General features: G+C 30.2%; 1 protein-coding gene across 1 annotated transcript in view; it reads right to left on the bottom strand.

Annotated features, from left to right (window-relative positions):
* Positions 1-414: 414 nt before the first annotated feature.
* Positions 415-24,288, bottom strand: part of LOC129949391 (S phase cyclin A-associated protein in the endoplasmic reticulum) — a 91,214-nt gene continuing 67,340 nt past the window's right edge. Inside the window, exons 7-12 of the mRNA XM_056060825.1 lie at positions 17,632-17,777; positions 17,441-17,533; positions 16,973-17,064; positions 1,187-1,357; positions 914-1,066; positions 415-833 (exon numbers count right to left, since the gene is read on the bottom strand). Coding sequence (XP_055916800.1) covers positions 759-833; positions 914-1,066; positions 1,187-1,357; positions 16,973-17,064; positions 17,441-17,533; positions 17,632-17,777 — 730 coding nt within the window. The 3' untranslated portion in view covers positions 415-758. The remainder of the gene's footprint in view (positions 834-913; positions 1,067-1,186; positions 1,358-16,972; positions 17,065-17,440; positions 17,534-17,631; positions 17,778-24,288) is intronic.

The following is a 24,288-nucleotide window of genomic DNA, read 5'->3' as shown; positions in this document are numbered from 1 at the left end:
AAATGTCCCATCATCTAATACTCAACCTACTCTCCCCATCAATACAGTATACTACCATCCAAGAACAACAAATTAAGGTCCATATGGCAGGATTAAAAAAAACTTCCGTTTGGTGTGACACAATTTTTGTCCTATTGTCGTACAGCAGCTAGCTTCAGAATGAATTCTGTATATTTTTTTATTTTTCGTCCTTTGTTCGAAGGACATCAAACGGAAAACGAAGAGAAATTAAAAATAACAAAAAATAAAAAATATACGACAAAAACAAATAGCAAACAACAGAACCATTTTTTGTGTATTAAAAAATTTATTTTTATTTTATTTCTATTTTTTTTTCTTCTTTTTAAAGATAAATTCTTAATGTAACAAAAAAAAATAATAATATTAATATTACAAGTTAATAAATTATATAATATTAATTTTTAAATTTTTTTAAAATAGCTGCAACTAGCCTAAAATACTATACAAAATGGGAACGTTATTTAAGGACCATAATATTTATTATTAATTAATATAGAATAAATGTGATGTTTGTCGACCATCAACAAAAAATTATAGTAAACAAAAAGAAACAGAAGAAGGGGGAATGAAGGAAAACAAAGGATAATTTTGTTTAAGTATAAGTGCTATCACGTCATGGTTAATACAAAAAGGTTAAACCAATTATTAAGGATAATTAGATTAAAGATTCAAAGGATATGGAAAAGGGACTCTTCATCTTCCAATATATTGCATCGCATCATAGCATAGCAAGCATTCTAGGTTTTTTCCTTCAACAAAGCCACCAAATGATTCTTTTTCGCTTTTTCTGATTTGCTATATTCATCAAGAAACTGTAGGTAAAATGAGAAAAGATAGTTTTTGTATTTTATTAACATATCCTTTTGATGGAAGGACGATAGGATTAATTTACCTCTAAATTAAAGTCACGAGAGATCACTTTGCGGGCATCTTCGTTTTGGAACGTTATAGTGACTAGGCATGGATAGATGACAACATTGAGATGTTCAGGTAGTTTGGTTAAGCTCTTTATTATTATGGAACTTTGTTCCGAGGTTAAGAGGTCCTGTAAGAAAAAATAGGTATTTTTTAAAGGTTGTTTAAAAACAATCAGACATTAAAAGAGATAAAGGCATGTTATGGAAATCTATTCTTAAAGGTTTCCATTTTCTAGTTGTTAACTTACTTGATGTTTTTTATTATTTGCACAAAAGAAACCAATTGTTGCAATTAAATCGATGATCACAGCTTGGGTTTCACTATTTTTATTTGCCGAACATTTGTTACCACAATATTTCAGCAATATGGTTACAACATCTAAAAATTTCAACGAAAGCGATTCCCCCGAAAGGACTTCCTGTTAAAATAGAATAAACAAAAACAAATGTTTATATTAAATTTTAATGTTTACAAAAAATTCGTCAATTAACTTTCGAAAATAAGAAGAAGGTAAAAGGAATAAAAAAGACAATCCAGACAAACGTCTTAATTAAGCGAGAGTAAATAGAAAAAGGGTTTTTCATTTGAGAGAAAAGCAAAAAAAACATAATTATGATTTTCCTTATTTTGGAATTTTTTTAGTCTTAATATTTAAAGGGAAAAATATATATAAGATATAGTTATATATTAATGGTATAGATAAATGTGTACTGAATCCATTGTTTAATTTGTTTGTAAAGCAAAACCGAAGAAGCCAATGCAAACAACCATTTGAAAAACAATCCTCCTTCGGTTGGTATTGGAGAAAAAAGGAGAAGATTGTTTTTTTTTATGATTTCCTTGTTTTAATTTTATTATAGACATTTGCTCAATACAGAAACAAAAATATTTAAAAAGAAAAGGTACTACTTGCCTTTTTTGTATTCATTACTTTTAAAATGCAGTTATGCGAGATTTGAAAAAATCACCACATTAGATTTATTTAGCCTAAATTCAAATAGAACTAAAAAAAATTACTGAGATGAAATTAGTTGAAGATCTCCGAGAAGTCTCGAAAAAAAATTCTAACACTAAATGTGGAATATTAAAATCCAAAATCTGATATTTATTGCCCGAGCCCATTAATTCTGACTGAAAACATACGAAATATCAAAATCCCGAGACTATTATTCAAAAATAAGAAATCTCAAAACTTCATACCAAAATCTTGAATCCTAGAATCTAAGAATTTTGAATTTCAAATAAAAATGTTTTTTTATCAAAGAAATCTAAATGCTTTTGATTTTTGTTTTCGTCTATAAAATTATCGAATAAAAATAAACAGTGTTCAAAAGATTTTTCACCTTATTCCATCACCTCAATTAACATTTTGAATGCTTTAATCTTAGAAAGTATATTTCAAAACGTCGAATAACAAAATCTTAAATTCGCTTGAAGCTGCATGCAAACATTTGTAAGGTGTGTTCACATTTTTCTATTTTGAGATGGGTCATTTTGACGTTTCATGATGTCGTTCTTATTTGATAGTTAAAAAGTGACATAACAGTGAGACAGACATGAGTAAAATGACAATCATAGTCACTTTCAACGAGTGTAATGTCAACACCATTTTAGTAGTTCTAAATACTAAAATTCTCTACTTTTATTTTTGAATACGAAAATCACAAAAAAAAAATATAATATAATTAAAAATGTAAATTACTCTAAAATCCATAACAATGGAAAAGAATTTTATACTTGAATTTTTAAACTCGCAAAACAAATCTTGAGTATCAAAAAACCAAACCCCAAATCTTTAATTGTCATGTGCAGCTTTGGTAGATAAGAAATTCAGAATTTTAAATCTCAAATGCTGTTAGGGTGGGCTAAAAAAACCATTTTTTTAAAATTTGATTCGCAATACCTCACAAAAGTTGTTAATTACCTTTATTTGAGTAAATGTCTGAAAAAGATTTCTAAATAAAAAAATATCTACCGTTCGCGCATTCCATTTAAACTTTTGAAAAGTTGCGAAAATTTGCTCGTCTTTAATTTTTTTTTGATAACTAAATTCACTATTATCAAAACGCAATAGGTCCTAATGTTGAATTTAGCGTATGAGAAACCTAAACAAAATTTAAACCAATTAAATTTTCAAAATCAACTGATGACGTGTAAAACATGCTATTTTTACAACTTTTTGCTTAATTTTGAACAAAACTAGTAATGGTAAGTAACGCTTATTTCAATCTCCCACCAAAGCGGGCGGCGGCGCACAGTGGTTTCGTTTGTATGGGAAGGGCGGTCAAAACTCAAAAATTAATTTTAAATGATAGTAAATAAAACCAGCGATTTATTTTAAATATTATTTAATTTTATTTTTATGATTTTATAGTATTTTATATTTATTTTTTTAGTATTAAAGCAATAAATTCAAAATATCTTGAGACAATGTCGATTTTTGTTTTTGTTTTAAATTTCTTTCGTTAGAAAGCAAAGGGTCTGACGTTAAAAGTAGCCTGTTCAATAAGTCAGTGTTAGTTGACAGCCTTGATATTTTTCTAGTATTGTTCGACCGAAAAAATTTAACGTCTTTGTTTTTCGGCTCTGCTGCCTCTTCAGTAAATTGTCCTATAGGCAATATGGCATGTTTCACAATTTGTCCTCCGTGAATAAGGACTTTGTGTACCGAAGCTGGCAATGGGTACCAAGGATATTCTTCAACAATTTCAAGAGCTGTATCTTGCGCATATATTTGGAAGGAGTCTGCATTAATTGCAAAACAACTTGCCAAAGTTTTCAAAATTACAGCACATCTTTCAAGTATAGATTGCTTAACGAAAGTTATCTGAGACGATATAGAAGGGTTTGCAAAAAATCTACGAGCAGTATTGCCATCGTTTGAATTTTCGTTTGTTTTGGCTTGTCAACTATCAATCCAATGGTTTTGAAGTCTGCTTGTATTCGTTTTTTTTTGGCGTCCAAAAGAGGTTTTTCATTATTTCCGGTTCGCCATTTTTTAAAATCTAATCTATATGCTAGATGAATGAAGAATTCAAAGAATCTTATCCACGCATGCAGTGGAGATATGCCGAAATCTAGAAATTCTTCGTTGATGTTTCTTTGTAAAGAGCTTTGAATATCATTCATGTTACTTGGCTTTGCTCCGCAAATATAACAAACCTGTTAGGAAGAAGTATGTGACAAGGCATTGCATACTTTACCGTCAACCATTGTCAATTTGAGGATATGTTTTACATTTATAGAGCGGTCAGTAACTGTAATTATTGTTCCAGTTAAGTTATTTATCTGGTTCTGCATGTATTCCTGCTCAGCTCTGCTCAACTCTGCCGTTTCTTTTTTTAATTGAAAACGTATTGGTCGGCAATATCGAGTTGATCCTGGGCGAGGATTTTGCCATACAATTTTCTTTTCAGAATTAGAACTCTCTTGCGAAAAAAGTTGAATCGGAACATAAGATGTTATAAACATATCCGCATCACTGAATTCGCCAGACGTTCTTTGTTTATATTCGGACTGTCCACTGCTTCCATCGAATCCCCATTTCCCAATTAATATTAGATCACCTAAATCAAGAGTTTATTTATTCACATTGAAATTTTTGTTTGTACATTAAGACGAACACTGCATTATTCTACCTCCTGTGATTAGATTAAGACTAGAGACACTGTTAGAATTGCAACTGGTGCTATATCGGCTGTAACAAACACGAGACATTTTTACCACAAACAAACACAAAAGAAAAAGTAGACAAGTTTTACAATAAAACACAAAACCTGGTTGGCAAGATATTTTAATTATTAACGAAATTAGTCTCCGAATTTTCAAAAATGTCCCGTTGGGATTCTACAATGCGTTGGGCAGTATGGTTAAGGAGACCTTGAAGGGTAACCTCGGCTGAAGAATTGGAAATGTTGATTGTATCCAGCTCTGGGTAACTTTTTTGTTTCGCTTGAAGAACCTTGGCATAGCTTGGGAAAATATCAACCTTAGTTTTTTGGTTTACCAAGTTCCTGATAACTTGGTACTGATGTTTCGACAATTTTGCCTCGACTAAAATTTTCAAAGATCATTTGAATCGAGTTGTCTTAATTTGAGATTGTCTGTAGACTGGCAATGTTTCAAAGCACAAGCAATGTCTTCATCGACTTCAACGATCTTAGCAATTCGTCTCCTCTTAGTGCGAGACGAGCTTTCTAAAAATGGTTTTTTTGGTCTCCCTTGATTATTTGGCGACTTTTTTTTTCTGTTTGGGCCTCCTCCAAAGAACTAAAGTCTTCGATGAAGTCAAGCCAAATACTATTTTTAGATAAAAATACATTTTTTTTCGGGAACAATCCTCCTACCTTCTATGAAAAGACTTACATAGCGTATTTTTCTTTTTCTTAGCGCCTAAGCTTTCAATTTGATAAGTTTCTTTGAAAATGGTCCATGTTTCATTAATTTTGGCATCACTGCGACGTTTCTTCGCCGCATGCCATATGTTAAAAATATCAATTCGCTTGATCATATTGCTAGAATCTAAAAAAAAAGTGGAAAACAGTGTTTTACTTCGGGTCGAAATTTTAGGACTTGAGCAAATTTGGGTAAAAAATTCTTTTGTATTCTAAAACAGGAATAATAACTCAAAATTATTCTATAAGAATTATTGTGGGATTTTATGGGAATTTGACGTTTTGGCTCTTTAGAAAAACAAGAAATATGAAAAAGTTCAAATAATGCACCATTTTCAATAGGAGCCAAAACTTTAACTATATATATTTTTTGAAGAAAATTATTAAAAAGCTATTAGTATACTTTATTTTAATATTCACATCACCTTTTTTCCAAAATTTACTTTGAACAACAGACAAAAAATGGGTAAACCGCAATGTCGTATTTTCAGACTAACTTTTTTTATAAAACCGCGAAAAACACTAATGTTTGTGACGCGACTGACTGCCAACAACTAATTTTAGAGGAGAAACCTTACTGCAACATAATTGTCCCGTTATCATAGATAATTATTGCATTAAAAAAAATTAGTTTGTTCAACCTTGAAATTTTGACTTTTGGCCTATGGGAGAAACCACTGTGCGGCGGTTTGAACAGTTTATATGGTCGTATTCTAAAGTATTCATCGTATGTACAAAATCCTGATACTAGCCCCTTTCACATTCAAGGTGGTTGACTGCGGCTAATCGAGTACTGCTATATGCCTCTGTGGTTCAAAATTAAAACCATTAAAAAGTTTACAGATGGTCCGAAAATAGTTGTTGAAACTATCGTTGCTACAGACTACACCAACATGATTTGTTGAGATTCCTCCTGCCCTTTTAAGGAGGATCACGGATGAAGAAATAAAACAACTGATACATTTTGGCACACCTCTGGCAACTTATTTTGATGACTTTCCTTGTCACACACAAGCCGCAGAACGGTGTGTAAAGCTCGTTTCTGAAGCTTCAAAAAAAAGTGTGTGGAGTAGTCGCAAGAGATTGCTTTATAAGAAACACCCTCCTGTCACGGTCCATTATGCCTGAATTTTTTTTTAACAAAATCGGACTTAAACTGCAAACTATTTAATAAAATTGTTTGTTTTTTTGTTTGATTATTTTATTTTATTCTTATTATAGTTATTTGAGTAATCAAATGTGATGTAAAAAAAAATAAATTGGAAAATCGGTAATTTTTGTGAAAAATTGTAATATTTAACTGCTTTGCGCGAACGGTAAAATAGAAAAATGTATCAAATTCGTTGTTTATTTGTTTTCTTCATGTTTTTAACTCATCATTAGGACCTCTTGCGTTTTCATAATATTACATTTTGTATTTTTTTTAAATTAAAGATAACAGCAAATTTGCACAACGTTTTAAAAGTTTGAATGCTATGAGCGAACGGAAAACATTATTTTATGATGTGGAATTTACTTAAAATTCCATATCACAAAATCTAATATCCTTTATATCTCAAAAGTATACATCCCATGTCAAAAACTCGAATTCATATTTTCATAAAATCTTAATTGGATGTGTCCATTTTTTAAACTCTTTTTCACTATTTGCAAAACTTTATTACACAGAATTGAGGACTTTAAGAAATGTTACGAATATTTGTAAGTTATATGATATTGAATAATAATTTACAAGTTTTTACATATTTTAATCCACATGTTTTAGGATAAGTGCAAAACATTGGTAACTATATAATTTTTGAAAGTCCTCAATTTTCAAATAGAATATTGGAAAATATTGTTTTGAGGAATAAAATATTAAAAGCCTGAATTATCTATAAAGAATTTCGAAAAGCAGAATTTTAAAAATAAATAATGTTGATTGGTTTTTAAGAAAAAGATTTACATTTTGAAGCTTGAAATATTTATAATATCCAAAATGATAAAATCCATAATATCGAATTAGAAAATCCAAATTGAATGAACCGAATTCACAAATAAATTCTGAAATCAAATAAAATGAAAATTTGATCTCAATACGGGATTTCGTCGATGACTCAAACAAACCTAAAATTGCAAGTTCGTTAGCTAAGGCTAAAAATTGCTCAACTAGAAAACTTTACATTTCGAACTCCACATGTTAAAAATATCGAATCTGGGATCTTGAAAAAGCATCAAATACATTATCATAAATCATTTCTTCAGGTTTTTAAGACATACGAAATTCTATTGTATTGGGTTCCGAATTAAAAACCATTTCAGTAAAACTATGTCCACTTTCTATTTCAACCAAAAAAAATAACTTTCATAAAAATCAAACCAATGTCAAAGTACCTCTACATAAAACCTTTGCCTCAACTTTTCCAAAACCCTTTCAATTTAAATTTCGATATTATCCAATATATAAGAACTTTGATTGCTAAAGGCTTTTAAAAACTTTTAAAAAATGTCATTTTCCTCTTGACATTTAAATTGCCACTTGCTGCCATCTCTAATACATACGCATACATTTTTGTGTATAAATACATATAACCCTTCGCATGAGAGACGCACTCAATTGATGCCCCAGTGTGCCTTTTTAGATAAAGATACTTTTTGTTTCTAGAAAAAAAAATACAAAAAAATGATATAAACAAAACAAAACTGAAACTTTTTCCTATTCAGTTCTTCAAGTGGCCAATTCAAGTGTTTTGGTTTAAATTTATTTTGAAAATAAAAAACCCTGAAGTAACCACACGCCCTCACTCAAAACAGAGCACCAGAGAGCCAGTTCACGAATAAGTGGCCTTGTTCCCACGGGGACCCAAGCTAAACACACACATGAAAGTTTATATTTTCATTCTTATATTATAGAGACCATATCCAGGCGTTTAGAATAAGACCCACTTTAGGGTTAAAAAAAAAGGAAAATATATAAAGCTTGGGATGGTTTTGAAAAAAAAAAACATCATGCAGCTTCACCACAGTCCATGATGTGGAAAGTTATCAAACAATCGTTTTACAAATAAATCGTTCCCCGCATCACATTTGAATTTCAAACACACATGCAAAATGATGGATGAGGCTTGAGAAATGAGGTCGCACAGGGCACCCAACACTCCACAATCACCACATCCAGATTCCGCTTCAGATTCAGATTCAAACGAACATCAACTATTCAATGTTTAGAAAAGCGTTATTGACTTCGGACCAGGCCAATCTTTGCTTAGCTCTCTTGGGGTTTTTCGAACGTAAAATCGGCGTCTAAATTAATAGTCTCTCCCTCTTTCTCTCTTTAAAAAAAAAAACAACACAGTAAACTCTGAGCTATACAGTATACACCCATCGACATCACCAGGAGTTCTCGGGTCTTGTAGTTGAATCTCTGGTCCTGGGTTCTGGCCATTGTCTGTTCTATAGTAGTATAAAGGATGCGTTATGCAAATGGTCTTTTACTCGCAAAGAAAATATAGAACTTTTGTTTGGAGTTTGTTTTCGTTTGGTTTTCGAAAACTGATGAATTTTCTTCATTTGTTTGCAGCAAAAGAAAGAAGATAAAAAACTTTGATGGTAGCCAATTTGGAAAAAGTTTCAACTTCGTGTTCCTACAGCAAATCAATCGCTTTCCGAAATTCGCACTGAAACCACAAAAACCATCGCATAGACAGATATATATGCATAGATAGACCTGGAGATAGATACAACCCCAGTCATAGTCACAGTGAAGCAAGAGCAAACAAATTACGTTTCACAAAGTTGAAGTTCACTTGAAAAGTTGGACGGGCCCTGAAGTTGGCAGCAAGTACTCGTATAGTGATATATACATACCTCGACAATATACTATCATAGGGATGATGATAATACTACACTGATGATAGAACGCTCAAAACCAACCCCACCCCCTCTACTCAATAAAAATTGTGTGTGTCTATCGTTTGTGCTGTGTTTATTGTTTACTTGTCAGTTGAGGGTTTTTATTTTGACGGAAGGGGGCCAAGTCGAGCCACGCTATGCCACAAAACAAATGATTAAAGCACAATTTCAAAATCTAATTTTCAATTGTAAATATTAGTTTGCGAGCACAAAAGTTAGCTCAACTGATTAAAACCTAATAATATTATTTCCATTCCAATGCACTAGAAATTTTGGTTTGTTTTTGAGTCGGTTGAAGTTTTCTTTTTCTAATTGGTTTTGTTTTTGTATTCATACGATGGGTTGGATTTTATGGTGTTTCAGAACTCAGGGACAGTGTGGTTGGCGAGAAATGCATTTTTTTTTCAGAAAAGACGAAGTACAAAAAGGTTTGTATATGGCTGGAATAACGTGGTTCATGGGCTTCCAAGCGATTCCCAGATTCCCTTATTTGCGGTACTAAGTCTTTTCATTTGTTCATATTAATTGAAAAACTGTGCTACTGTCACTATGGATGCAGTACTCGAACCCTAACAAATGTTCATCTCGTATGTTGATACCAAAAACCAAAAGATTTACTAAGTTTTGGCAAGCGTATAGAAATTGATATTGAATTGATTGATGCATTTTCTTCGAAAAAAAACAGTATGTAGAATTTTAATTATTTCATGTTTAAAAAATACTTATCTTTAAAATTTAAAATCCTGTTTTAAAAGTAACTTTTTTTAATAGTTTCGGAAAATGTTTAAAAACATACACTCTAAAATATGACGTTCTTCCGACCTCTGTACTTTAAATTTCATTTAGTTGTCAAAAGATGTGGCCTTTTTCTGAAATACCTTTGGTTTTTTTTTAATATTTTTTTTTTTTTTTTTGTTTTCTTGATAACTTCAAATATAAGCCCAGAATTATGAATTTCATCCAAAGACATTGATCTCAACACCCTTATCAATTTTTTTCACTATTCAGTACTTTTTGATAATTGAGCGATATTGTTTTAATCCGTGGACTGTTGTTGGCGGCTTTTTTCACAATTTATAAAGTTAAGAAAACATTGTGAAGTCTTCCTTATTTCAAAAACAATCGAGCTACAACGCAGAATTTTTAAAGTGAATAAATATAGTTTTCGAGCACTTTCAATAAACAATATATAAAATATTCTCCTTTAAAGTTTCTTTTCTAATGTAAATTGAGGATTCTTTTCAGAAAGTTTTAGTGAAAAAAAATTAAGTATTATATCAAAATTCAGCTGTTTTAGTATATATTGGGAATATTTGAAAAATGTATTTTTGTCGAAGTTCTTAATTTCAAAACAATAAATTTCGATTAAAAAACATAAAAATAGTTGCTTAATCAAACAAATTTTTACAAATTACTACAACGTATAAAAAATGTATATAAATTTGCTGAACATACTGTTTTTATTTTTGATTTTCTATCTACTCGCTTGAATAAATGAATGACTCAGATTAATGATATCGATGCATTTTACAAGCATTTGACATCAATGTAAATATTTAATTTGTTTATTTATACATTATGCACTATACGTGTACATATACATTTCTATAATTTGTTATATTTTAAATACAGCAATTTAGATCTATTTTCGAAAACTGTATACTCATTATTTTATAAGCATCTATAAAACATACGTATATAGTGTAGGACATTTTGTGTATAGGTTTATGATACACTATAATGTTTATTCAATTGACATAATCATACCACAATAAGCCAAACGTTTCGAACAGAAAAATTAAAAATTTATTACAATGTATTTGAATGTTGTGAGCAGAAAACACACATGTATCTAGGTCCATATGCATATGAATGATAAATGGAAGTTATGTTAAAGGAAAAAGGTATCCTTTTTGATTTTATGTTTTTGTTGTTTTAATTAAAAGTGAATTTTTAGTTACTGAATTTGTTGATTAACTGAATTGAGTTATTCTCATTATAATTTTAATTAATTTTTGGTATGCATGACATGGTTTAACCAATGAATTAAAATTATCACTGTGTGAGATAGAACATGTAATAATTAGAGATGTGATAAAAAGAGATGCCTCTTTTTAAATTCTTAACAAAGAAATTAAAATAAAATATCTAAATATATTTTTATTGAAATTGAATAGGCTATCTACTGAAGTCAAAACATCCTTGTTTATAAAACTGGTTTTTAATTCAAAAAACAGTTTTCAAAATAAAACTTAAAACAGCGAAACATTTTTAAACTTCCTTTTAGAAATGTCCTTATAATTTGGACATACAGTCAAACTTCTTTATAACGAATCTTCAAGGGAACAAAAAATTGCTTCGTTATAAAGAAGTTTTATGAAAAATTCGTTATATAGAATTTTTTTTAACACTGCAAGTGATCTTTTATATCTTCAAAAAAAAAAGTGTACAAAAAAAACTCATTTTAAAGAAATGTATGTCTTTTTATTTTTTAATTAAAAACATATCAATTTTCGATTGGACATGAAGAGTTTTGATTTTTGTTTTATTATAAAAATCTTCCAATTTAGTAAGGTGAACATCTGAGGTTTTATCTCTTGTTTCAATAAAACTTCGGATATTATCAAATGCAGATCGCATATCATTATCGTTGGGTTTTTTTTCGAATAAATTCGATTTCAGCATTGTCATCTGATGACTCCGATTCCTCATCCTCAGATGTAATAACATTCAAAATTGTTTCGTTTGAAGGAATCTCCATGGTAGCAACATTTGCATCCACTGCAACATAATCGTCAAATGTAAGAGGATAATCATCACTTGGTAAAACTCTGTTAAAGTTGCTGTTGTTCTCGATTATTAATGTTCTTATTGTTGACAATGGAACTGAGTCTTCATCGGACCAATTATCAAAAGCACCAAACCCAGCTTTGTTAAAACAATTTAAATTTGTACTTGTTTTAACATCGACGCACCAAGCCTTATAACCATCTGTAATGGCATCCAAAAGATTTGATTTGTATTCTCGTCCCTGATCCATAGCTTCAAGAACTCTCTGTAAGAATCGGTGACGATAGTATAGACTTTTAAATTTTGAATCACGCCTTGATCTATTGGTTGGAGTATTGTTGTTGTATTCGTTGGGAAAAATTTCAACTTTATTGCCTTTAAATAAATCTGAACCATGGGTGGGTGCGCCTGACAGTTATCAAGAAAAAATAAAACTTTGCGTCCTTGTCGCAAAAATTTTTGATCTTCTTTGATTATCCATTTTTGGAAAAGTTCACCGGTCATCCAAGAGTTTTTATTATTAAAATAATCAACTGGCAAGGACTGGATTCCTTTAAAACAACGAGGCTTTGCACTTTTCCCAATCACTGAAAGCTTCAATTTTTCATCACCTGCCATATTTGATCCAACCATTAAGGTAACTCTCTCCTTGCTTTTCTTTCCTCCGTGACACTTTTCGTTTTTAAAAGCAAGTGTTTTTTGAGGAAGACATTTAAAAAAAAGACCCGTTTCGTCCACGTTAAAAACATTCTCAGGGCTATATCCGTCCAGTAAATTTGGAAGCGTATTTTTAATCCAATTTTGGCACACTTCATCGTCTACGTGAGCCCCTTCCCCACATAGAGTTTTTTGTTTGATGCCGTACCTATACAGATTTTTTTGTTTTAAATCAAAAACAAAACGTGTAGTAATTTACTAGCTTACCGTGTTTTAAATTTATCCAGCCATCCAGTACTGCCTTTAAAATTATGCTGTCCCAAAGATTCAGAAAAAAATTTAGCTTTTTGTTTGATAATAGAGATTGGTAAATTCCTTTTCCTGTTTATCTGCACCCATTTTAACATTGCTTTATCCACATTACCGTATTTTGTTCTTCTTAGTTTTTTTTGGCTTCCGTTTGAACTTTCTTCGGCAAACTTTAAAATTTTGCATTCGTTTTTTAAAATTGTCGACAATGTACTAAACGATACACCAAATTTTTCTGCAACATCTTTTTTCTTTTTTCCCCTTTTAACTTTTTCAATTATCGATAACTTCTCTGATAGCGAAATAGCTTTGCGCTTCGACATTTTGGCAACAATTCTCAAACTTAAAATGCCAACTCGAACAATTGACCTGTTGGTATGCGTAACATTTCTATAACACATTCATGCATACACACATTCACTTTAAGAAAATTCTTCCCTAAACGGGGAGTTCCCTTTTAAAATGAGGAATACAAATCGTAGTAAACTTTGTTTTCAAATTTGAAAATTGACATTTCGTTATAAAGAAACAACTTTTGCTTTCGGGCCACAAAATTAGTTCCTTATAAAGAGAATTTCGCTATAGAGAATTTCGTTACAAAGAACCTAATTTGTATGGGTTATTTCTTAAGGGGAAGGGGCACAAAATGAAATTCGCTATAGAGAGAATTACATTATAAGGAAGTTCGTTATAAAGAAGTTTGACTGTATTTACATGTAGGACATATAAATTTTTAACAGGCTATAAGAGCTTAAGTATATGTACTTTAAAAACTCTATTTTAATTTATTTTTTTTTTTTAAATAAAAATGCTAAATTATTACAATCTTTTTTATAAGACTACTGTTTAGCTTCTCAATGAGTAATTTTTTCTACATTTTGAAGAACATACCTCAAGCCTGGTCCAATTCAAAGCTATAAAATATTTCTTCTTTTTTTAATAAATTTTAGTTAAATTAGAACTTCTAGAAAAAAGAAATATCCTTAGTTTAAACATTTTGATAAAACCATTTATTATAACCTACATTCCCTTGCTTAAGCGAAAGAAAATGAATTTGGTTTTCTAAACCTATCATAAGACAAGTACGTTATCAACTGTTACATTCTATGGTTGTTAGCACATAAAAGAAGAATGTTAAAACAACTATTTTAATACTTTTACTAGTAAAAAGTTATTTTACCATTCAAACAATGACTGGCTGGACAAATATTGAACAGTATTCTTAAAAAATCTAATAAATAAGATTTAAAGCCTTCACATTACATGGAGTCACAAGTGTCAAAAATGAACAGCAGATTCGTACATATGGACAATACCCACATTGAAGTAAGTGAAAAAAAACTAACATTTTTAAAAAACCTAAGCTTTGCGCTTCTACTTTACATGAACTCAGGATTACCACTATGACCAAATGCGCTTGAAACTAATATTATTTTTAGATATTTTCTGTAATTGATTTAAATTTTTGACGGTCCGGTCGATTTTGTGAGTGAATTTTTAAAACGGTAAAGCTGTCAATTAATGAAGAAAAACGCGAGTTCAACCACGATTGTCAAGTTAGCACTATATTTATCTAAATTAAAAAAAAAACTGAGTATGCAGTTAATTGTAGCTTTTTTGTTAAAAATGTTTAGCTTCACGATTTTTAAAGAAAAGTGTATTGCTAGGTTGACATCGAGTTAGTAATACACTTTTTGATTTTGTTAAACTAAGTTTACGCAATTAGTTGACAATTATTTGTTGTAAATTATTTGTGGAAAGAAAACAAATTTCAAACAGTTTTTGTTACTTAATGCAAGGATATTCGAAAATGAAACGATTCAATTAATTGTACCTTTTTTGTTTAAAATTAGTTGAATGACACCTTGGAAAATTTTGATCTGAATGATTTATGCACATACAAATGTTTTTTAAATGTGTGTTTTTGTAAAGGGGGGGGGTTGATGTTTTTTTGAATGTAGGCATAATCATTATTTATTTCATAGAGTCGGAATTTTTAAGGTCTTTCGGTTTTTGCTAAAAAAGTACAGCTTTGGCTTAAAATTCTGAATTCTTTCAAGGGGGCACTAGGGATTAAATATCATTTCAATTAAGTTTTGCGCGCCTTTTGCTATTTTTGCTTATGGTTTTGTACCACATTTGGGCACGAAATGGGGGAAATATGGTTTGACTTGAAACATCTCTTGAATGCTTGATTGATTAAAAGAGGAATTGTTTTAAATGAAGGCTTTAAAAAAAAATAAAAAAAAAAGAATTGAGGAGAAAAAAAATTGGGGGCAATACCTTTTAAAATATACGTTTCACGACTCTTTTTAGTTTTAGAAACAATGGTTAGAACACTTTTTAGAATCTAAAAAGTTGGAATTTTGAATTAAGAGGGACTAGAATTTTTTAAAATTTTGCTCATGTCTTTTTAAATTTTGATCATAGAGGTCCAAAAATTTGGAACAATGTTCAGGACAACTAGAAAAACCTCGCACAATTAAAAAAAAAAACATTTCTGAAAACTTTTTGGGTATTTTTGGGTATTTTTCAAAAAATAATCTGGAACAACTTTCCAAAATAAGAAAATCCAGAATGGGAGAGGGGGCTAATTTCAATCAAAAATCAATAACGGACATAAGACGAAAACGTAGATAATTTAAACCAATATTTTCGAAAAATGTGGAGACATAGAAACGATTTAATTCTAAAATTGTTGGACAAAAATAAAAATTTTGTATAATAATAATTCAAAAGAAAAGAAATTATTATTCTTAAAGCATTGAGTTATGTAAATTGTTGGAAGCAAATGTTTGTTTAAAGATAAAAAATTAAAAAGATTTCCTATTTTAATATTGTCTTTCTTTTTTCCTGAAAAAAGGTAAAATTCATCAGTTTAACCTTTTCCAGCAGTACAATAAGAATATAACATGCCAATTCTGTTTATCTCTTCCATTTCGATGTTCAGCACTTTAAACCAATGCGCATCGGCAAGAATTACAAAATAATGTCCTTATTTAATACCGACTCAACGCTTATTTCAAAACCAGCTCATAAACAATTTTTTTCAGTCACTTAAGATGTCATAATGACATTGATAATAGTTTGGTACTTTAAATATTAACTGATTTTGCTAAAATTTCAAAAATACACTCAAACCTTTAAAAAAATCTCTATTACATACAATTTTATCACTGCACACCTGAAAAAGGGTGTTTTGTTGGGTATTATCTTTTTGGCAACACTGGTTTAAACAGCTGACGCACGTTTGGTGTTTTGTTTCACTGTCAAACATATTCAGTTTGGTCTATAATTTAACCAAACGAACGACCCTTGCAAATTATTGAATTTTATTATCAAAATGCGTGCTCTGTAAAGAAAGTTCATCGAGCGCTTCTTCCATTTTAACCTCTTGGAAAGTTAGTCGAAGATCCACTTTTTTACCGAAAAATTGTTTTCAGCGAGGAATTTGGCTCAATGGCTACGTAAATAAGCAGAATTGTCGATTTTGGAATGAATATGCATCCAGAAAAAGTCACAGTTTGGTAAGGTTTATGGGCTGGTAGCATCATTGTACCGTAAACAAAATATAATCTTCAAACATTAAATTATATGGACCGTACTATCGATTTAAATAAAGATTTCATGCATTTTTCTGAGTAGTATAAAAAATCACCTTTTATATACTTTTTGACACTTTTGGTATTCATAACTTTAAATTACAAACAAAATTACACATGGAAAATCTGATCGAATGTCACGAAAATTTTGTATCGAAAATATAAAAGTTTATATCCAAACTTTTACTTTTTAGTCTTATTTTCAAATTTCAAATTTGAAAAAAAAAAACACATTTACTTCATTTTATGTCTCGCAACGTTAATTACTTCCTTGTCTCTACGTCTGTACAAGAAGGAAGTAAAAAATCTCTAAAATCATAAAAGTTAATCTTTCGAACAATGAGAAGGTCTAGTCAGTAATAAAATAAGAAGAAATATAACGTAACTTACCTGAAAAGTAGTTAAATCTAAAACAGCCATTGAGACAAGTAAATTAAAGGTAGCAGCCGCTAACGAAATCGTTCTCGGTGGAATGCATTCACCTGTGGAATAGAAAAGATACAATAAATAAGGAAAAAAGGCACGACGCATATAAACCAAATTATGAGACACTAATAAACTACACTGCCGCCGACCGTCGTCTTCGGTCGCTCGTCGCCGGTAACTACCGTGTCGCCGCGGCCGCCGCCAATAAGCGATTATCTCACGTAGAGAAAATGCGTAACAATTCGGTTCCGATTCCGATAGCGGCGACGACGAAGACCGACGACGTCGCACGGACACAATGATAGGCGCGACTATTGCTCAATTAGCACCGGAAGACCTCCTAAACTCTATATCGAAATCTCAATCAAACAAAACAATAAACATGAGTCATAGAATTCTATCTTCTGTAAGGAGAATAAATAGTATACTTACCAATTGGCACCACACTGGAATACAACATCGATATCGATCCAAAGAGCTCTGTTGATTTAGCCGCACTAAGGAAACGTGTTGAATCTGCTGAGCCTGTGAATTAGAGGGATTTAGTATGAAAGTTGCTGCGCGGCAAGGATAACACAGTAGCGCGTTATATATTAGATTATGGGAGTTGAAACTCCTCTTACCAGGTGGACAAACATCAACGAACCGCGTCAGGAATCCCAGGGTGGCCAGCAACGACAGGACGACACTCTGATGCTGTTCAATTGACTCTCGGATCTTCATGCAGCGTCTGGATAGGATTTCAACAAGACCTGTCGTCACCGCATAGCTGCGAAAAAGGACATTTGTGTCAATAGAACATCGAGTAGAGAGAGCAATGAACAGAATGTGTGTTCTTTTCTTTGCTTTAGTAAAGTTTGGATGTGAGAGAAGGAGCTCAGGGTGGGAAGTAGGTTTAATTCGTTTAGCAAAATGCGAAGAAGTGGAATAAAGAGAACCGTTTAAGTACCGTGTGTCTTTGACACTTGTGAAAATATTTGCCCTCAAGGCAACAAAACACAAAACACAAAAACAGCATAGCTCAGAAACAGCAACATCAAAATTGCTTCACTCTATACTCTCTTCAACTATAAACGAATACGAAGATGACGAGGACGAGGACGACCCTCCATATACAATTTTGTATTTGTGTCAACAGAAATTTTCCGACACACACTGAGTATTTAACTGTTCTTGTATGTCCTTAAAAACTAATATGGTGTATGTCTGTAGAATATGTGTGTGAGAAAAGTGAAGTGCCAAGGGAAAATTAAGTTGTATAGAGATACGAACGTTCGGGAGCTATCTCGCATATTCTTGGCGGTGAAACTTTCTTTCTTTTCTTTTCTTTTCTTTTAATTTTTTTTCTGTCACAATTCAAATGGCTACAAGTGGCAAACATATCCTTTTTAAAATGCTAGCTTAAGAGTATATATGTAGACTCTCTCAAAGCAGGGCCACTTCAGATCCATAAAACCTAAAATGAAATAAGGACAAACAACTATGCGAGAACATAGAAAAAGTATATCTATAGAAGAACGTATGTTTTCCTTAGATTTATTTTGTTGAAGGATATGAGTTAGGATTTTTGTGTTGGCATAGTTTTGGGCTCAAGTGGCCTTATTAAGAACTTTGAATTTCTTTAAGGATATCAGGAGAGTATAGCAGAGAATGTGTCAACTACTTGTTTAATATTTAAAAAAAAATATCAAAATATTTAAATCAAAGTACAAAATATTTATTCTCGAAATGAAGAAAAAATATTTATTTAAGAAAAGTTCTTTAAAAAAATGTATTTTTGGAATTTAAAAAAAGTTAATTTTTATAAATGTGTGGTTTTTTTCTAAGTTTCCGTTTCTCGTAAAAAAAGTATATGGATTTTTAACTTCAAATAGAAAGTTATTGTAATGGTTCTGATTTGTCCATAGCTCAAGAACCAGAAAAGATATCGACTTCAAATACATTTTGTTATACAGATAATAATGAATGATGCAGAAATGGCTCTCAAGAAAATTGCGTGGATGTTTTTTTTACCATAGCAGTTTAAAAAAAGGTGAACATTTTGGTTAACCCTAAATATCTCACGAACTAATGACTCTGGAGACTTGAATTTAATGTTATATTATACATTGTAATGTGATACAAACCCGTATATTTTCGAAAAAAAAAATCTAATTAACGTTTCAAATGATTTCATCTCCAAGCTCATTTTGGGCAACGAGAAATAACGTTTTTAACATTTGGTACAATTTTGAGAAAAACCAAACTGACATTTTTTTCATAAAAAATAAAAACCTAAAAAAACATTACTCAAAGTTGGTAAAAATTGAATTTCGACTCAAATATCTTTTCAAAAACTTGAGATTATGACTTCAAGCTTATTTTATTTTATAAGAAATATTGTTTTTAACATTTTGCAAAATTTTGAGAAAAATAAAATTGACAGTTTATTTTACAAAAAATATAAAAACTTAAAATAAAAATTAACAAAAGTTGGTAAAAATTGATTTTCGACTCAAATATCTTTTTAAAACTTTGAGATATTGGCTTTAAACTACTTTTGTCTTCTAAAAAACATTGTTGTCAACACTCAGTAAAATTTTGAGGAAAATCGAAGTGACAGTTTTTTTTACGAAAAATAAAAACCTAACAAAAAAACAATACTCAAACATTTGGTAAAAATGTTCTTATGACTCAATAAGCTTTTAAAAATTAAAAATATTGTTTACCAACTCTTTTTATTTTACATATTATTATTATACCATATAAAAATCCAACAGTCCGTTTTTTTATAAAAAAAATAAAATCTACAAAAAATGGTACGCAAATTTGGTAAAAATTTATGTTCGGTTTTCAATATCTCTCAAATTAATTAATCATCCAATTTGTAAAAATTTAAGAAATGCAACTAAAATCGGTAAAAATGCGTTTTCGACTAAAAATCTATGTGACAAAACAAGATTTTCAAACTAAACTATTTCTTGATATGAAAAATATTGATGGTAATTTTAAAATTTGTAAGAATAATTCAACTGACAACCTATAAACAACAAGAAAACTTATAAACTTTTAAGCAAGACAAATCGACAGACGGTATGGGAAGTTATCAGTGTGGGTCGCATCCCAGCCTTTTTTTTTCTTGCGATATTTTATCGATTTTAAGTAATTATTTCTTAGGGTTTCATTCTTAAAACAAAATTTTAATTCACTTTTTCTTTTATTGTTAAATGCTTAAAATAAGATAAGCCAAGATATTGAAGTCAAAAATAATTTTTTGTCCAATTTTTAGTTGTATATTTTAAGGTTTTTACTTTTTTCAAAACAACTAGCGATTCGATCTTTTGAAAAGTTTTATCAGATGTCAAAAACCTTATTTTTCGATGCGTTAAATTACATACTTTGGAGGTATTCATTTTTGAAAAATATTTTGTTCAGCTTTTTTTTTTATTTTTATTGAAGTTAAACGTGTGATTGGTTCGTCACATATTTGGAACCTAAATTTTGGAGTTTGTAAGATTGTCTTTAATGTCAAAGCACGAATATTTAAATACTGTTATTTTATATTAATATAGAAAAATTCTATGTTGTCAAAAAAAGTAACAAAGAAATGTTAAAAATTCCAGTAACCAAGCACCCGAATAAAGTTTCATTTTGGCTTTTTTATTACAATGTCACGACACCCAAAAAGCTTTTCGAAACCCCGAAGATATGTGGCTCAGAGTATGGTCGTCATATCATCAAAATTAACAAGTCAATAGAGAACCCAAACATTGAGCCATAAGGTCAATTTTCAAAAATAAATTAAAATTCAAATTTCAAAAATAGATTAGATAGGATTCCACTTTTTTTTACTTGCCAATGTGCCAGTTTTCGAACAATACAAAATATTTTGTATTTTTATTATTTGTCTTTGTTTAGTTTCAATATAAAAAAAATTATCTATACAAAATGAAAAATGTATATAAGTTCCTTGGCTAATTTGGTATTTTTAGTTTGGGCATAAAGGTCTTGGGCAGTAAGTTCCAATTCATCTATGGAGATTAAAAAATACGTTTTTAAATGTTTCTGAATTTTAAAATTTAGTTTAATTTGTACGCCGTACAACACTTTTGTATGTGGAGTTTAACGCCTTAAAAAGAATCGACTACTTTTTTGTTAAGTAAATTTTTTACAAAAAAAAACAACCTGTGGAGGCTGTTTTAGGTTTGACAGGAGTTAAGATTAATCAAAATTGTTGCAGTTGTTTTTAACTAAATTTTTAGCATTTTATATGATCTAAAACAAAAATAGGAATATCTCTCTATTTGTAAGAACAATGCCTGCAACAATGTTTCAAACAAATCAATGAACTTGTTTAGGAGATCTTATCTTGGCGCTTCATTTTCGATTTTCAAATATTTTAAACAGCATCTCAAAGGATTACTATTTTTTTATAAATAAAAAGTAAGAACAAAAAAGGCTTTTCGTTGATATTAGTGACAAATGTTGCTCTCAAAATACAAAACACCTTAATTCAAGTTGATATTCTTTTCAAAAAGTAATTCAGTAGACAGATTTAAGTGCCAAGTGTGGTTTGGATATAAAATTAGTTGTCACTACAGACGTCCAGATTCTCTACGAGCTGTCACTTCACCATACCACACTTCTTTGATATTTTAATTACATTATATTATTATATCATTTATCTTAAAGGGTGAATACAAAAATATTCAAATTGCATTATACTATAATTTCATCAATATAACGGAAGTTAAATAGAACGAAGTAAATTAAAAAAACATCAAATCGCCGCCACATAAAAATAACAGAAGTTTAAAAATAATATCAGTTACAACAAACACAATACAAAAGTCTATCACGGAACTGCATAATAATTAAAACAAAACTACTTTTTTGTCAAGGACATCTCAACCGTACATTATTATAATATTATTCGTCCTGCAGTACCTACTTCTGTCATATATTTTAAACTCACCCTTTGCAACTGTAACAGTATCCCTATAAAATGTTAAAATATATTTTTTTTTTTGAAGTGACACCCTTGTAATGAGCAACCATGAAAATTGCGCTACGCTTGTTACACGTCAGTTGCTTTAGAGTATATTGTCGGGTATTTCGGATTCGGAAAGGATACGGATATGCGTATTCACAGGGTTCAATTGTTGCCACTTCACATTCAAGAGATGACAAACGGACACAGGATACAGAGAGAATTTTGATAGCAAAAGAATACTTTTATAATATGGGCCTATGGGTAAGACCGATACACATGTCCTTTTTGTCAAAACACGACAATCCACTCAGAATTGAGAAATAAATATAAAAATCAAAAAGGGGTTTAAATTCGATTTTCAAGAGAAGCGTGCGCGCGTTGATTGTTTTTCTTTAATCAAAAAGTTATTTTTGAAAAAAAGGATCATACAACGAATCTATACCTACTTTACTGTAAGTCATATAAGGAAAATGTACTTGTATTGTTGTTGGTATAGAAAATCGAGGAAATAGAGAAAAACGAACATTTTCAAAAACGCGTGCCGAGTTATTGTTATTGATGAAGAATGTGTTGAGTGTTAATTAAAATGTTATTAAGTGTTGAAATCCTTATAATGCACAGAATACGTTACATGAGGATGGGGATGAAAGATGAAAAATATTAGACGAGTCACGAGTTAAGGTTGAGGTTGCACCTGGAGATTTGTCAAGTCAAATTAAAAAAATATGTATAAGGAAAGCATTTTATGAAACATGACATTATGAAGTCGAAAAAGTGCTAGCCCCGATTCTGTTCGTTCTTTCTGCCCTGGTCCCTGCGTCCAAACCATTGGGATGATTTACTTCAAATTAGTTATTTAAGATTTTGGGGCAGTGAGCGTTAAGCGTTTTTTTCATTTTGTTTAGACTAAAAATTGTAGGGCAAAAATTTGAATTTTCTCAAACACAAACCGATAGATTTTTCTGAAATTTGTTCTTAACTGTTTTTTTTTTCCTACAAAAAAACAATATTTTTGTATTTCTCAAAAAGGGTACCCACCACAGCTTTAATGATTTTTGACAAAACAAACATTAATAAATTAAGGGTTTTTTTAACTAATTAAAAAATTCCTCTCATTTAGGACCGGGTCAAAAAATTGGAAGCTGCGCAAGTACACTTTTTTGCAAATTACTCGAAAACTATAGTTTAAAAACAAAAGGTTTAAGGTAATACCCCGTTTAAATTGTTTGCTCCGAACCAAAATGAGATGACTTTGTTAAGAGTATAAAAAGACGTATAAATAAAATAAACTTTAAATACGAAAACAGAACAATGGTACAAAATTTTATTTTTCAAAAATTATAACTGCAAGCTTTAAAATCAATTATTTAATTTTGGATTGGTTCGTGAGATATTATTTAGGTTTAACCAAAATGTTCACCTTTTTTAAAACTGCTATGGTAAACAAAAACCACCCACCCAATTTTCTTGGGAGCCTTTCCTTCACAATTATCTCTATACAAAAATTTATTTGAAGTCGATATTTCTTCTGGTTATTGAGCTATGGACGACGAAAAAACGTCGCGAACGTATATACACTCGCACTCACAGACATTATTCTAAAAATCTTTTATTTCGACTCTAGGGACTTTTAAAAAATTCTGAACCCTTTTCTTAAGTTTTGATATGTTGATTAAAATCAATGAAGGCGTTTTGATAAACATTTTTTTTTTGAAAACTTAAAGCTTCCCCGCAGTTTTCAATTAAAGTTGTAGAATACGTTTTTGAAACCAAAATCAAATATAGCTATTCCAATAATACAAACTAGTAAAATGCAGTTTCAATTTATAAAAAAAAATGCATTGGAACACATTGAGGAGCTGTACAAAAAAGTAAATAATAAGTAAACTTTAACCGTAATTTGATTTGATTTGATGTCAAAAACTCGGACAGTGTGCCGATTTGGTTATTTTGTATTTGGTTAGATGTTTAAATCGTTCGAAAAAAAATTACGGAATCATCTTTTTATTTCATTGTCAGAAACTTACAAAAATTGTTACAAAACAGTTAAAAAATGTACGTGTCAACTATTCATTGATAATTGATAAATCTAAAGTTCAACTTACACTCAGGTAATTTTTGAGAATGTTGATAATTGTGAATGTTTCAAGCTCTTGTTAAAAACAAGATTACAACAATTAAATATTGCTTATTTCTATAGTGAAGAAAGTTTTAGAATGCTAACTTACAATATTTATCAACTATCAATTGATATTTGACACTAACAATTTTTTACTTAAAAAAAAACTCGATACGAAAAAATTATGGT

Source organism: Eupeodes corollae, chromosome 3 (assembly GCF_945859685.1).
Source record: "Eupeodes corollae chromosome 3, idEupCoro1.1, whole genome shotgun sequence".
Classification (NCBI taxonomy): domain Eukaryota; kingdom Metazoa; phylum Arthropoda; class Insecta; order Diptera; family Syrphidae; genus Eupeodes; species Eupeodes corollae.
The sequence above is the reverse complement of the archived record's forward strand: the minus strand, read 5'-3'. Positions and strand labels throughout refer to the sequence as shown.